The sequence below is a fragment of the Nycticebus coucang genome, chromosome 13, assembly GCF_027406575.1.
Source record: "Nycticebus coucang isolate mNycCou1 chromosome 13, mNycCou1.pri, whole genome shotgun sequence".
Classification (NCBI taxonomy): Eukaryota; Metazoa; Chordata; class Mammalia; order Primates; family Lorisidae; genus Nycticebus; species Nycticebus coucang.
The window spans coordinates 31,760,802-31,773,884 of NC_069792.1; the positions used below are offsets into that span (position 1 = coordinate 31,760,802).

General features: G+C 43.6%; 1 protein-coding gene across 7 annotated transcripts in view; it reads right to left on the reverse strand.

Annotated features, from left to right (window-relative positions):
* Nucleotides 1-13,083, reverse strand: part of PAG1 (phosphoprotein membrane anchor with glycosphingolipid microdomains 1) — a 182,653-nt gene that overhangs the window by 11,185 nt on the left and 158,385 nt on the right. For 4 of the 7 annotated variants that reach the window (XM_053559408.1, XM_053559407.1, XM_053559406.1 and 1 more), the window contains 3 exons: nt 6,665-6,865; nt 5,165-5,213; nt 1,503-1,599 (listed from right to left, as the gene is read on the reverse strand). In XM_053559408.1, the coding sequence (XP_053415383.1) occupies nt 1,503-1,599; nt 5,165-5,213; nt 6,665-6,789 (271 nt within the window). In that variant the 5' untranslated portion in view covers nt 6,790-6,865. Of the gene's footprint in view, nt 1-1,502; nt 1,600-1,727; nt 5,131-5,164; nt 5,214-5,435; nt 5,592-6,664; nt 6,866-13,083 lie in introns of those variants that run through there. The other 3 variants (XM_053559411.1, XM_053559413.1, XM_053559412.1) reach the window with 3 other exon arrangements.

Genomic DNA, 13,083 nt, shown 5'->3' on the forward strand with positions numbered 1-13,083 from the left:
CTCAGGCAGGGCTGAGGGTGAAAGTGGTATTCAATGGGGCAAACTGTTGGGGCTGGATACCAGAAAGGGAACATGTGTGGCAGCTACTGTCCCTGGCCCACTGGCCCCTGCCTATGTGGAGAGATTATTAGGAGCATATACCCCCAAAGGTCTCTCACTTGGCAGACAAAATGGAACCAACAGGGCAAAAAGGTACCCTTATATAATATCACAAAGGGATCAGCAGTGCCCATGTGCTTCTTCCATTCCTCTGCCCCAACATTCCTATCTCATATTAGAAAATCCAAATACGAAATGCTTGGACTGCCATAGAAATGGCACTGTGTGAAGTTATTCGGTTGTCCCTTTATCAAGTATGTTTTTAGTGTCTATAATATGCCAGGGATGGTTCAAGGTGCTGGGGAAAAACAAAACAGAGAATGGTGCTTACACGATGGTAAGTTATTAAGTTAGTGTCTCACTTTGGGTTAGAAATAGTGTCCCTATCACTTACACACACACACGCACACATGACACTCTGACAGTTAAGTTCATGAACTCATCCTAGAAAAAGTGCTACGTATTGCTGAATACGTAGTGCTAATATTGCTGAATATTGCTATAGTCACTTTTGAAGGACTCCCTTTAGGAAACTATGCACCAATGCCAGTGTTTAGTCCACCCCTCAAAGCAATTTTGGAACTCTTTCTCTGGAACGGCCATCAGAACTGTCACCACACAGCACACAAAAACATGCAACAATAATGAACGCCACTTAGCAAGGCACTGCCACACATGGACATGAATACAGCCGAGACACTGTAAGGTAGTGATCCCCAGAATGTTAGCCACGTCTAAATCTCTAGAACCTGCGACCCTATTATGTTAGGAGGCAGGGGAAGATTGAGGCTACAGGTGGAAGTAAGGCTGCTAATTAGCTAACTCTGAGATGGGAGACTCTCCCGGATGGTCCAGATGGGCCCACATAATTGCTGGGGTCCTTCTAAGTGGCTTTTCCCAGAGAGGGTCTTCAGACACTGCCCTCCTGATAATGCTGATTTTAGCCCAGTGACACCCATTTGAGACTTCTGACCTCCAGAATCATAACTTGAAACTTTTTTTTGTTTTAAGGTAGTACGTTTGTGGTAATTTGTTAACACTAACAATGTGCTAGTATCCTCACACATCTTGTTTGTAGTAGTAATACCATCTTGTAGGGTAATAATAACACTACTATTAAGAAGACTAATCTTAAAGAAAAAAGAAAAGAATAGCAATCTTATAGGGTCAAAGCAAGTGAGTTAGTACATATACAAATCTTATAGCAATGCCTGGCACACAGAAGCCAATTTAAAAAGAACTAGATATTATTCACCCAAATGAGATTTTTTGCTAAACCTGGTAGTAATACTTAAAAGTGATCAAGGACACATTTCCTACGTTTCAAGCTGCATATTTTGAAACCTAGTACTTTCATAGCTGATGAGGCCTGTGTGGAAAGGGGGCATTTTTACAGAACTTACTGTCCCCATTGGTGAGCACCCCATTCTGTTCACTGCTGGCAGGGGCATCTGTAGCCAGGCTCGTAACTGAACGGCTGAACATCTCCTTGTCTGAAGGCTGCAAAAAACCCAAACATATCACATTGCTAAGAATTTAAACTCCAGAGTGGAGAAGAATATCCTTTTTCTAAAAATTAAAATAGTAAAAACGGAAACAGAATCCACTGGAGTAGGCTCCACCCTTACCCACAGAGCAGGGGTTCCAAGGCCTCCAGTGGAAGCCTGAGACTGCAGACGAGACCGAATTCTGTGTGCACTGTGTCTTTTCCTGTACAAGCACAAGCCCAATCAAGTCTATTATAAATAGGTGCAGTAAGAGATTAACAACTAATAACACAGCAGAACAACTCTAAGAATATGCTGCACTAAAAGTTATGTGAATGTGCCCTCTCCTGTCCCTGAAAATATGTTATTTGTATTTGCCTATTTTTAGACCATGATTGACCCTGGGTAATTAAAACCACAGAAATCAAAACCATGGATAAAGGGGGGAACTACTGTTTTTAGATTTAAATCAAGTAAAATTAAATTAAATTAAGTCCCCCTGTTGACTAGTCACATTCAAGAGCTCAGTACTGACCTGTAAGCAACGGGTACAGTATATGACAGTACAGAATCTTAGAGGCATGGGGAATCGGCCACCTGTGCTGCTCTCCGCCTGTGATCTACAAATGGGCCATAGGTAGGTTGTGAGATGTCAGTCCTGGTAGCTCAAGGCAGGGAGGGAAACAGAAGTCCCAGTGCTGGTTAAAATGGACTCCTCGTCTGTGTAACACAGGTGCTATAAAACATTATTCTTAAAGATGTGCCATGCCATGAAGAACATGGACACGAAGCATCACCCCTTGTCACTGGAAGGGAAAAGACTTAAATCTGGTCAAGATGAGAATGCTATTGATTTCTGAAGCTCTTTCAGAATCTGCCAAGTCCCTAGCTTTGATCTTCAGAAAAACAATTTCTCACCGAAGAGCAGCTCTATGAACCTTTCTCATTCTCACAACAACTTAGGACTCATGGTGGGAAGAATGGCACCAGAACTGCCAGCTTATTTCCTGCTGAGAAAGAATGTGTAGATGTCACCTGAACACATGCTAGGCTGGGCTACAGCTAAGAGGACTCAGAAAGCAAGTCGGTAGCTTATGCATGTCTTTAAATACCCTCTGGTCCCAGACTGCTGCCTGAATCACTTGCAAATATGATTTGTTCCCCTCCTTTCCATGGCCTGCGTGACCCAAGTGGTTACCCCAGGCTTTCATGTGGAAAGTTCTGTTGTGAACAGCACGAGAACCTTATTTTGTGTCAGGCTGTCAGAACCCTGAGATGCAGGTGCGTGCCCTGCCCCACCCCACTGCCCATCAGCTAGAAATGACTGCTGGAATTGGGCAGGAATGGGGGTAGGTGTGGAAGAAGAAATCCCTGACCTGGGCTCATAATGACACACTATAGCTACCATTTCTAGTCTTACTTTCTACATTACAGGCAATCTGCAAGTTGTACAAGGTTTGGGAGCTGGAAAGCTCGTAAGGAGGGCTGGGTGGGCAAATGTGTGCTCGTATCCTTGTGTGCTCTCTCAGACACACATATGCATGTATGTAGGGCCTCAGGCAGAGTACTAATTAATTATATGGCAGATGAGAAAGAAGGGGCAGAGAGCCAACTTTTTCCTCTTCCCTGCTGGCCCTGCTCTTCCTGTCTCACCCAGGCCTGCTGCTGACCCTGAGCAGAGCTGCAGGAAGGGAAGGTTGGGAGTGGCTCTCACACTTGCACTACATCAGGATCACTTGGAGGGCCTGGTGACATTCCCTGAGCCCCACCCTGGGGAGAATCCTCACTTGGAACAAGCTCCCAGGTGGGAGGATGGAGGAGGGCGTCCTTTCCCCCAGCCCCATCTCACTGCCCAGCTGGCAAAGGGAGACAGGTGGGTGAGGGAAAATGGGGCCTGGATCTGGCGTCCTTCCCCCTAGCCCCATCTCACTGCCCAGCTGGCACAGGGAGACAGGTGGGTGAGGGAAAATGGGGCCTGGATCTGTGCATGGGAGAAACAGCAGAGAGGACCTCCCCATGCTGCCACCATCCTCCCGAGGCCACCATGGCGGCAGTCATTGAGGCCGAGCAGAGGCACCTGGAACATACGAGAAGTGGGGATGATGTGAACAACCAAACATGGAATGGGGGAGAGAAAAGGGATAAAAGCAGTAGCTGCAGGCCCAGGAGAGCTGTGGGCAGGCGAGCTGGGTGAGCTAGCTTAGCACACACAGAGAGGAAGGGAAAGGGAGCCTCAGAGGTGCCTCAGGAGGTATAGAAAGCCTGACAACTTCCTACCTGTGTGGGCTACAGGAGTCCCCTGAATTCATAGGTCAGGCAGCCTCCAGCCTCATCTGGAGGTGCCTCACAGGGGAACCCCAAATGGGTCTGCTGGCTGTGTGCTTTATACCAGACATGATGTATATTTGACTCATTCTTACTTCTTTTTGTGCACACTCCTCTGCCTAATGGTTTTGCCTGACCTTGGGAAATCATGTCCTGCACAGGAAGTCTCTCTTGTTTTACCACTGCTGCAGGGCTCAGGCAGGACTCTAAACCCAGCCCTGTGACTATCTGGGAAGGAGAGGGAGCCCATCCCCAGCTGCTGGAATTGCTCAGCCATGTAAGATCCTGGCCCCAAGTTAGGAGACAAAGCTGGACCTGGCACTCCCAGGCTGTTCCTAACAAGGGTGGATCCTCAGGGCCCAAATGAGGATCATTAGGACTTATAAAATGCTGAGTGCTGAGAAAACTCCAGTAAGTCCAGGCTATATCTAAGGTCCCAGGCTTTGGCTAGCTTAAAGACCTGTTGTTACGAGTTGAACAGCATTGCCCCAAAATTCATATGTCTAAGTCCTAACCTCCAGGACCTCAGAATGTGACCTTATTTAGAAACAGGGTCATGGCAGATGAAATAGTTAAGATGAGGCCACACTAGAATAGGGAGGCCCTAGTCCAACATGTCTGGTGTCTTCCTAACAGGAAAGATGGATGGAGACAGAAATGTGAGGAGGGAAGATGATGTGAAAGACAGAGAGAGACATTGTGGAGAGGAAGGCAGCAACTGGGGCGACGCACCCACAGACCAATGAACGCCACAGCCAGCCAGCAACCCCCAGAAGAGAGGCGTGGAACAGAGCTGCCTTCAGGTGGAACCAACCCTGCCAATACCTTGGTTTTTATTGACTTCTGGCCTCTAGAACTGAGAGACAATATATATGCTATTTAAGCCACCGAGTTTGTGGTCCATGGTTATGATGACTCTAGCAAACGAAAACACCAGCTAGAGCTGGGAAGAGGCAAAAAAAGAAACATCCCTGTGGAGGACTGGACCCATCTGAGGATCATTCTGGCAGCAGGGCAGCCGTATCCGTGTCAGAAACTCTTGCAACAAAACGGCTAACTGTTCGGGTCTTGAGCCATAGTGACCACAAACCTACAGAAAGAGGTCACAGTCTAGGCTGTCAGTTCTCTACCTCGGTTTCACTCAGCTCAGCAGTGAACAGGCTTAGAAACTCAGCTCAGCGTGGGAGCAGGCTTAGAAACCTGGGTGATGTTTTAGGGTGTGCACACGGACAGACACACACATGTGGGCTCACCACGTTCATCAGGTTCTCATGGTCCCCGCTGTGCTGTCGTGGCTTCTCCCTGAAATGAAAAAACAAAACATTGTTGTAATGTCAAATGTGCCCTCTACAATAAAAAAAAAAAAAAAACTACCCTTTTCTATCCTAAATATTTCCAACATTTAAATTTCCCTTGTTTTAAGAACCATATTTGTTAAAAGAGAAAAAAACTAGATAGTTACTTGACATCTGTCTTTGGGTGTTAGGGATAAAGGGTGGTCAAGCCACAGAGGGGACTGCTCACCTGTCCTGAGCATCCCTTCTTCCAGGAACAGAAAACACAAGCTGATAACGAGGGTCCTGTGTAGAAGCTGTTTATATCCAGAAGACTAGCAGGAGTTATACCATTTTTTTTCTTTAGAAAACCCAGACAATTATCTCATCTTTGCAAAGTCACACACTATAGAGGGATGGGGAAAATAAAGAAAATACAAATTTTGGCACGCCAGGAAGGGTACATGCTCTGAGGATGAGTCATATGTACTTCCAGTCTATGGAAAAGTCTGTCAAGTAAAAATAGACTATGCATTTACTCAGGACAGTCTAAAAGAAAGCCATCAGTTGTAGGAAATACTTGGACCACCCAGGCACCACGTGAAGCAAGAGTGACGCCTAGTGGGAGCATGAGTAACTACAGCAGCAGCTCACCCAGGGCAGCGCATGCTCTTCCTGGCCATTCAGACTGTCCAGACACCCAGTCCTAGGTCCAAACTGGGTTTGGGTTCAGAGAGTCTGGCTTTTACACTGCTGAAAGATTCTGGGGTGGGAAGTCTTATCAGACTTTTAATTGACACTCCTGGAATATCCTCCATGATTGAGAGGGGGTTTGGACCTGGGAGGGCTAGCCAGCAGCTGGTCAGCATGCAGCCCCACTCCCCCCGAAGGCTGCATACTTTCTAACAGTTCCTGAATGTCTTGAAAAATCACTCCTCATTAGAAAGAGCTTTACTTCTGAGTGACATTTTGGGGTACTGACATTTGATACGTGAGAGAGACAAAAGTATAATCCTAAAAAAGATACAGATGATTGTTTCACATATAGCATGTCTCTTTCCTAGGAAAAATAATATGTTTTGAAAGAAACTGCAATTCTACCTTATAAATCTTTAATAGTAAATGATCCCTAAGAAGCCACTTAAACAGCAAAAATTCTCAATAATTTCCAAGTGGTGGCAAAAAGATGTACATTACACTTAGATTTTGGCATGTCCACAGAAGGAAAAAGACAGTACAAATTTTAACAAAATTTGTCAAGAGAACAGTAAGAATTCCATTCAGGGAAGTTTAAAATATGTGGGCTCTTACAGTTGTTTCCCAATAAGATCAAATACAGACTTTCGTTCAATTAAAAAAGAATGTTCTGGGACCCTTTGCAGCACAGAGTTTCTGGGAATGGTTATGTAGGCTTCCTGTCTACAGGCTCTTCTGGGTACAGGGAATGTTATTTCAAGGTTCCGGTAGATAGGCTCTTACCTATTACAACTCAAGCACAGGAAGATGAGGAGGGTGATGAGGAAGAAAGTGGCAATAGCCAACAAACTTCCCCACAGGATGATCTGCATCTGTCCCCCACTCAGTGCGCTCCCTGCAGGTCCCATTGTGGCAGGAACTGGCAAAGCTGCTGGAAGAAGTCAGTCCTTCAAAGGTGGTGACATGGGGATGTCGAGGGATATCCTGCAGAGAGACCAACATGTTTGGAAAGTGTTTCTTGTGTAAAGTGGCAGCATCTTACAATTTGGTTCCTTTTGGGAGCAAGACCTTTGAGCAAAATCAGGGAAGTGAGCGCAGAAAGCAGAAGACAGTGAGATGTGAAACCTGATTCCGGGCAAGCCTCCTCCATGGGCTAGGCCTCTATTCTCTGGCTTTTCCAGTGTTTGAAGCAATAGATGTCTTACCTTGATATGTTTGGGGTATAGATTCTTAATGTCTTCAAATAAAGAGTCCAAGGACTACAGAGCAGATACATTAAGATTCCTTTTTAAAACCAGAACAATACAAACAATATTTATATAGCTTTTACAAACATGTAACTCATCATCTGTTCCTGCCCTGTCATCTCTTATCTCCCCAGCTGCCCAAAACTACTGTTCTCTGAGAAGGATTAAGGTCAATACACCTAATGAAACTATGTCTTCATATTCACATGCAAACCCAGTTATATATTCTGAGGATGTGACTTTGTTTTTAGGGTTGGTCTTCACTAAGCGGCTGTGAGCACCAAATCGATTCATTTTCAAATGAGTGGATGAGAGTATGCACTAAAGATACATCCCCAGCAATAGACAAGAGCTATTCATAAACAACTACAAATTACCCATAAAGGCTTTACCTAGTACATCGTAGCACTTGGCATGTACCAGGGACTCTGCTAAATGCTTTCCTTATTTAATCACCACCACCACCCTGTGCAGGAGGCCCTGTTAATCCCTGTTTCACAGAGAAGGCAGCTAAATCCTAACAGAGAGGTAAATTCCAAGTGTCATAGGAGCTAAGTGGTAGGGAGGGCTGAGCCCAGCTGTCTCTGACTCTTAGTGCCTTAAAGAAGCTCTTCCTCACTGGCAGGGGGAACTCACTGGAACCCAAGGAGCTTCTATAGTACTTGGGAATGGAAATGGCCAGATTTATTTTGCTAAATATTAAGAGCAGTATATCAAATTAATAATTACCTATCATTGGAGAGGCCTTGTTGAAAGAACAGCTAATTTGCTCAAACTAGAGCATTCAACATGAAAAGTAACAGCCTTTAACTTAATTTCAAGTGTCATGAATAAAGCAAATAAATATTTTTGTCTTATGATAATGACATAGTACTTTTCTTGAAAAAGACTGCCAATGTTTACATTTTTATTTGCTTCACCTACAGAGCTGTAACTATATCCAGCTGTCAGGGCCATGCGAGAGTGGCTCAGGGCAAGCCAGAATGCACCCTGAAAGGGAGAAAATGAGAGCCCTTCCTTTTCAACAGAGGCAGTTAAACTGAAGCGAACTATCTCCATGTGAAACATTATCACATTTATTTGAATATTCCAAGTTGAAGAATAATAAAAAGTTTGGAAAAAAGAGAAACTTTTATCTCCAACATATGCAGAGAGAATTTCTAGATGAAGGTGATAACTATCCTGAGTCTTTGAATCAACATGAACATCTCTTCTAATAATGCCATATAATTACCTAAAACTCCCTGTGTGATATATATGAGGTCAGACAATTAAGTTCTCAAACTCATCTTAGAAAAAGTGCTACAGAAACTTCATTGCTGAATAGCACTACAATTCACCTTCAAAGTGTTCCCCTGGGGAAGCTATGCATTGACTCCAGCGCCTACTCCACCCTTTAAAGCAATTTTGGAACTCTTTTTCTGGAATGACCATCAGAGCTGTCATCTTATAGCACACAAAAACATGCAACAACAATAATTAACACCACTCAGCAAGACACTGCCATATGTTGACATGAACACAACTGTGAGACCCTGATATACCAAGGTTATGAAACCATGCAGAGTTGTTTGTACAGTGCTGCCAACTTAAGTACGTGGTGGCAAGTTTGTGAACTTAATTATTCAGACCTCATATGACGACAGCTCTGATATCATTTTGGAAAAAGAATTCCAAAATGCTTTGAAGGGGGTGGATGAGGGGCTGGTGATGATGAACAGCATCCCAAGGGAAGTGCCTCAAAGGTGACCATAGTGATATTTAGCAATAAAGTATGCAGTACTTTTTCTAGGATGAGTTCATGAACTTATTTACTTATTTGTCAGCATTTGTAGCACCTCTTCTCCCTATGTTCGGTTATATGCTATGCTTGTAAATGCCACAGGCATACAGTAATAAACAGTCAAATTACTTTTGTGTTTTTGCTTCTAGAGAGCTGTACCTGAATGAAAATAACCATTTCCTATGATTTGTGAATGCAAAGAATAATTTCCTTTAAATTGAGACTAAAATTGGTAGGTGGGTTTTTTATATACACTCAAGCAAGCACTTAAATCATGGTGACTGATGAAAAATATATAAAATACAATTTTATGTAAGGGTCCAAAGCATAAAACATTTTAAGAAGCACAGAGAAAAAGTTGTCTATCTCTTGAGCAAGCATTTGTTTGCTCCTTCCTTCCTTCCTTCACTCATTCATTCACACAGGTTAACCAATGCCTATTTATTTATAAAGTGCCAGGTTCTTAGAAAATAGTTTGTCTTGTGAGTTATTCAAGTGCCAGAGACCCATCCAGCAAGCCTAGCATGGGATCTTCTGCACCTTTCTCCATTTCTGCAGGTTTCTTTTTCTTTCCTTTCTCCTCTCTCTTATCAGGACACCAATAAGAATAATGAGATACGTGGGGTGCCCAGCCTATTAGGACGGTGCAGGGAGAAAGAGGATGAAAAGGGATTATTATAAGCTACTGAATAAAGGATGGAACTCAGAGAAAATGTGTCAAAACTCTCCGCTCACTCCCCTTCCATTAGAATTTTCTGAAAAGTCACTGAAAGCCTTTTTCCAAAGTTCCCACTGTGGACAAAAATCTCATGATGAACAGAATGATCACCATCTGAATCCTGTGGGGCACATTTCTGAGTCACATACTCTGGAGTCACTTGGACAAGGGCTCCTACCTCTCGAACCCTTTAAGTGTCACCTCTGCAGGAGGACTGTGGTGACACCAGTTGCAGTGGTGGTGGGCAGCGCAGGCAGGTCGACTGGTTGCAGAAGCGGCTACTATTGAGTTAATTACCTTTGGGGGGCTGGAGGTGTGTGTGGCTGTGTGTGTGTGTATGTGTGTGTGTGTGTAAACCTGCACACACATCATGACGTCTGATGCTCACAGCAGGCCCCTGGCTGGATTACTTCAGTTTTAGAAATGCTCTGAGGCCTGCTACTCTTCTCCCCTGGTCTCCTTTTATTCTAAACTTCTGTTTCCACAATTCTGCACCCATTCCTTCTCTGGCTATCTTCTTACATTTTGGAAGCCCATCTGCAATTGAGCTGAGACTGCGTCCTCCTCACCTCTGGCCACATGTGTATAGACTTTCTCTCCCCTATGTGGTGCAGATTTACATGTATGACTTTGTGCTCTATCTTCTTGGGGGGTCTGAACATAAAGGCCTCCAATGGATGGCCCAGGGCTGTCCTGCCAAGGCTGGGTCTTCATGCATTGGTTTTATTGACCTTGAAATACAACAGTTAGGGGTCCCCATTTTGTTTGAGTAGGGAATGTGGTACCACTATCTTGCCCTGTGGTGGGAAGGTTTTTCTCAGGATTAGTGATGGGAGAAAGAATAAAAGGAGTTGAGGCAAAATGTCTAGGGATAAAAAGTTATCCTAAAAAAATGGCCTGATGTAATCATGGCATTTTCTAGAACATACACAGTCCCAACCAGGCTCCCTGTAGAAAAAGTCACCTGAGGCTACCCCATCCTCTAACACTGTTACTGGCCCATGAGGACCACCTCATTTTTTGCTAATTCCTATACAAATTAAGATAAATTCTCACTATTTGGAATCATCGCTACCAGCAGAAATACCTGAACATTTAGGAGAGCATCTCTCACGTTTTTTCGTGGAGATAAAATTTAAGCATTATTTCCTTCAATCCAGTTCTTGCCTGATTCAATAAACTTGCATTCAACTCCAGGACTTTATTTCTTCAGAATTAAAAAAATTCTGTTGTCAGGACATGTGTAAATATTCTTTGAGTTATTCAACACAGGGCAGAGAACTCCTGGGCTCAAGTTATCCTTCTGTCTCAGCCTCCAGAGTGGCTGGAACTATAAGCCTGCACCATTGTGGATGGCCAATTTTTCTTATTTTTGTAGAGGTGGGGGTCTTGCTATGTTGCTCACACTGGTTTCGAATCCTTAGCCTCAAGCAATTATCCAACCTTGGACTCCTAAAGGGCTGAGGACTGACCCACCACGTCCAGATCATTTATTATTATTGTATCTCAGTGAATAATTATGGTACTTGAATGCCCCACTAACATGAGTTGCAGAAGATGGTAATACTATTGTAACCACAGATTTACCTTCATAGTTGTGTATCAATTTTTTTTCTTTAGAATGAACTTTATTATGGTTGCTTTGATGTGAAATTATGGCTGTAGAACGTAACATCTCATGATAGTGTTGTAAAACAGGCAGTGGTACTCCCTGCCACCACCACCCCAATTCTGTATTAGAACCTCTTTAAGTTGTCCACCCAAGGGATAGTAATAAACTAATCAACATGGAGGTGGTCAACATGAGGAATTAGGCCTACGGTACTGATATGTGCATGTGGTACATCTGGTCTATGAAAATTAGGTCAACTTAAGGAGGTGTCCAACTATGAAGGTCTATTGTAATTTCAGATTACTGTGGGAAACTGTCATTTGGCACTCAGAAGGGTCAGTGCTTGAGGTTCTAGGATTTCTGTAGGGGATCCTTTCAGAAGTTGGGCTGGTTAATTACTTTGGATTAAACTCTCTGTAACCTCTTATCATCCTTTCATAGTTTTCATTCATGATTTTTGGGGAGCGTTTATTCATAATTGCCAAGGAAGCGAACAAGTTGTCATTCAGTATGTGAGTGGATAAGTAAACTGGTACATCCAGGAAAGGGTGTATTTTAACGAATGAGTGATTCAATCAGAAAAACCTAACTTTCACTTGAGCAGCAGGTGCCACTTCTAACCACAAGATGGCAGCATCATTCTATTCTCGGCCCTGATCAGCCGACTCCTTGGGGAGAGATTATTAACTATTCTTGTCGCTTATACCTCAGGCTTGGCATTTTAATTATCTTCATTAGCCTGGACTATCAGCCACCATGATCAATTCCAAAAGGAAAGAAAATAAAACCCAGATGAAGTGCATGCAAAGTGTAGATAAAATGGCAGCTATTTATTTCTTTGGCCAAACACTTTCAACAGGTAGGTGCTCTGATGATAGAAAATTCTTTAAATAGTAATTTGGTGGAGTTGGGATGACCAGTGAGGCCAGCTACAGGAGCAATTATACTTTATAGTTGCTGAGAAGCAGTCTCAGGTCTGCAATTACAGTCATGGCCATTTTATAGCTGCTGTGGCCAACTCATCATCAGGCGTGACAGAAACCACTTCCACCCGTGACCCCTCCCTGTGGGTGGAATAAGGAAGTGAAGGCTCCAAGCTGCATGGGCACTCCTCCGGCCTCACCACTGTCAGGTGTGGGAGCCACATGGTAAAAATGACACTTCTGGGCTACAAATTTAATAATGACCGAGGGGGCAAATTTCTCAGGTGGGTTCTCTCCTTCTGTGAGACTCACAGACACACAGGTTAAGGCTAAAGAAAACTCTTCACAGAATTCAGAGTCCCCAAAGGGAGCTCTAAGCTAAAGCATTTATATTCAGTAGACTTATCTTAAGATTACAGGATTCTGAGACAGACAAGTCTGCTACTCTGAACTTTGTATGAGTGTGTCTGGTGTAAACATGGGAGTTGCCTACACAAATGTTTATTGTTCCATCCGGCTAAGGAGCAAAGGTTTTTGCCTACACAAAATTGTTGTCAAGATTTCTCAATTTCACTTCTTCACTGAAGCTGGGAGAACACTCCCAAAGTGCAGGGTGGTGAAGGACTCTAAGGTAAGGACTCTTTCTTGTTTATGGTTTCCTGGATCATTCTATAATGTCCCTATAGAGCAGTATCCTGATGCTTCTTTCTACAGCAGCTTAACAGTGAACATAACTGAAAGAAAGTAGAAAGCCTTAACATCAACAGACCAGACTGACTGTTACCAAGATTTACCACTAATGGGAAAAAGAGCCAGACTCTAATTCTGAGAGCAAGTTATAAATCCTGACAGCCATCTGCAGCCTAACCTGATTACTTCTGTACATACCAAGCCTATTGATCCACACAAGAAACAGGAA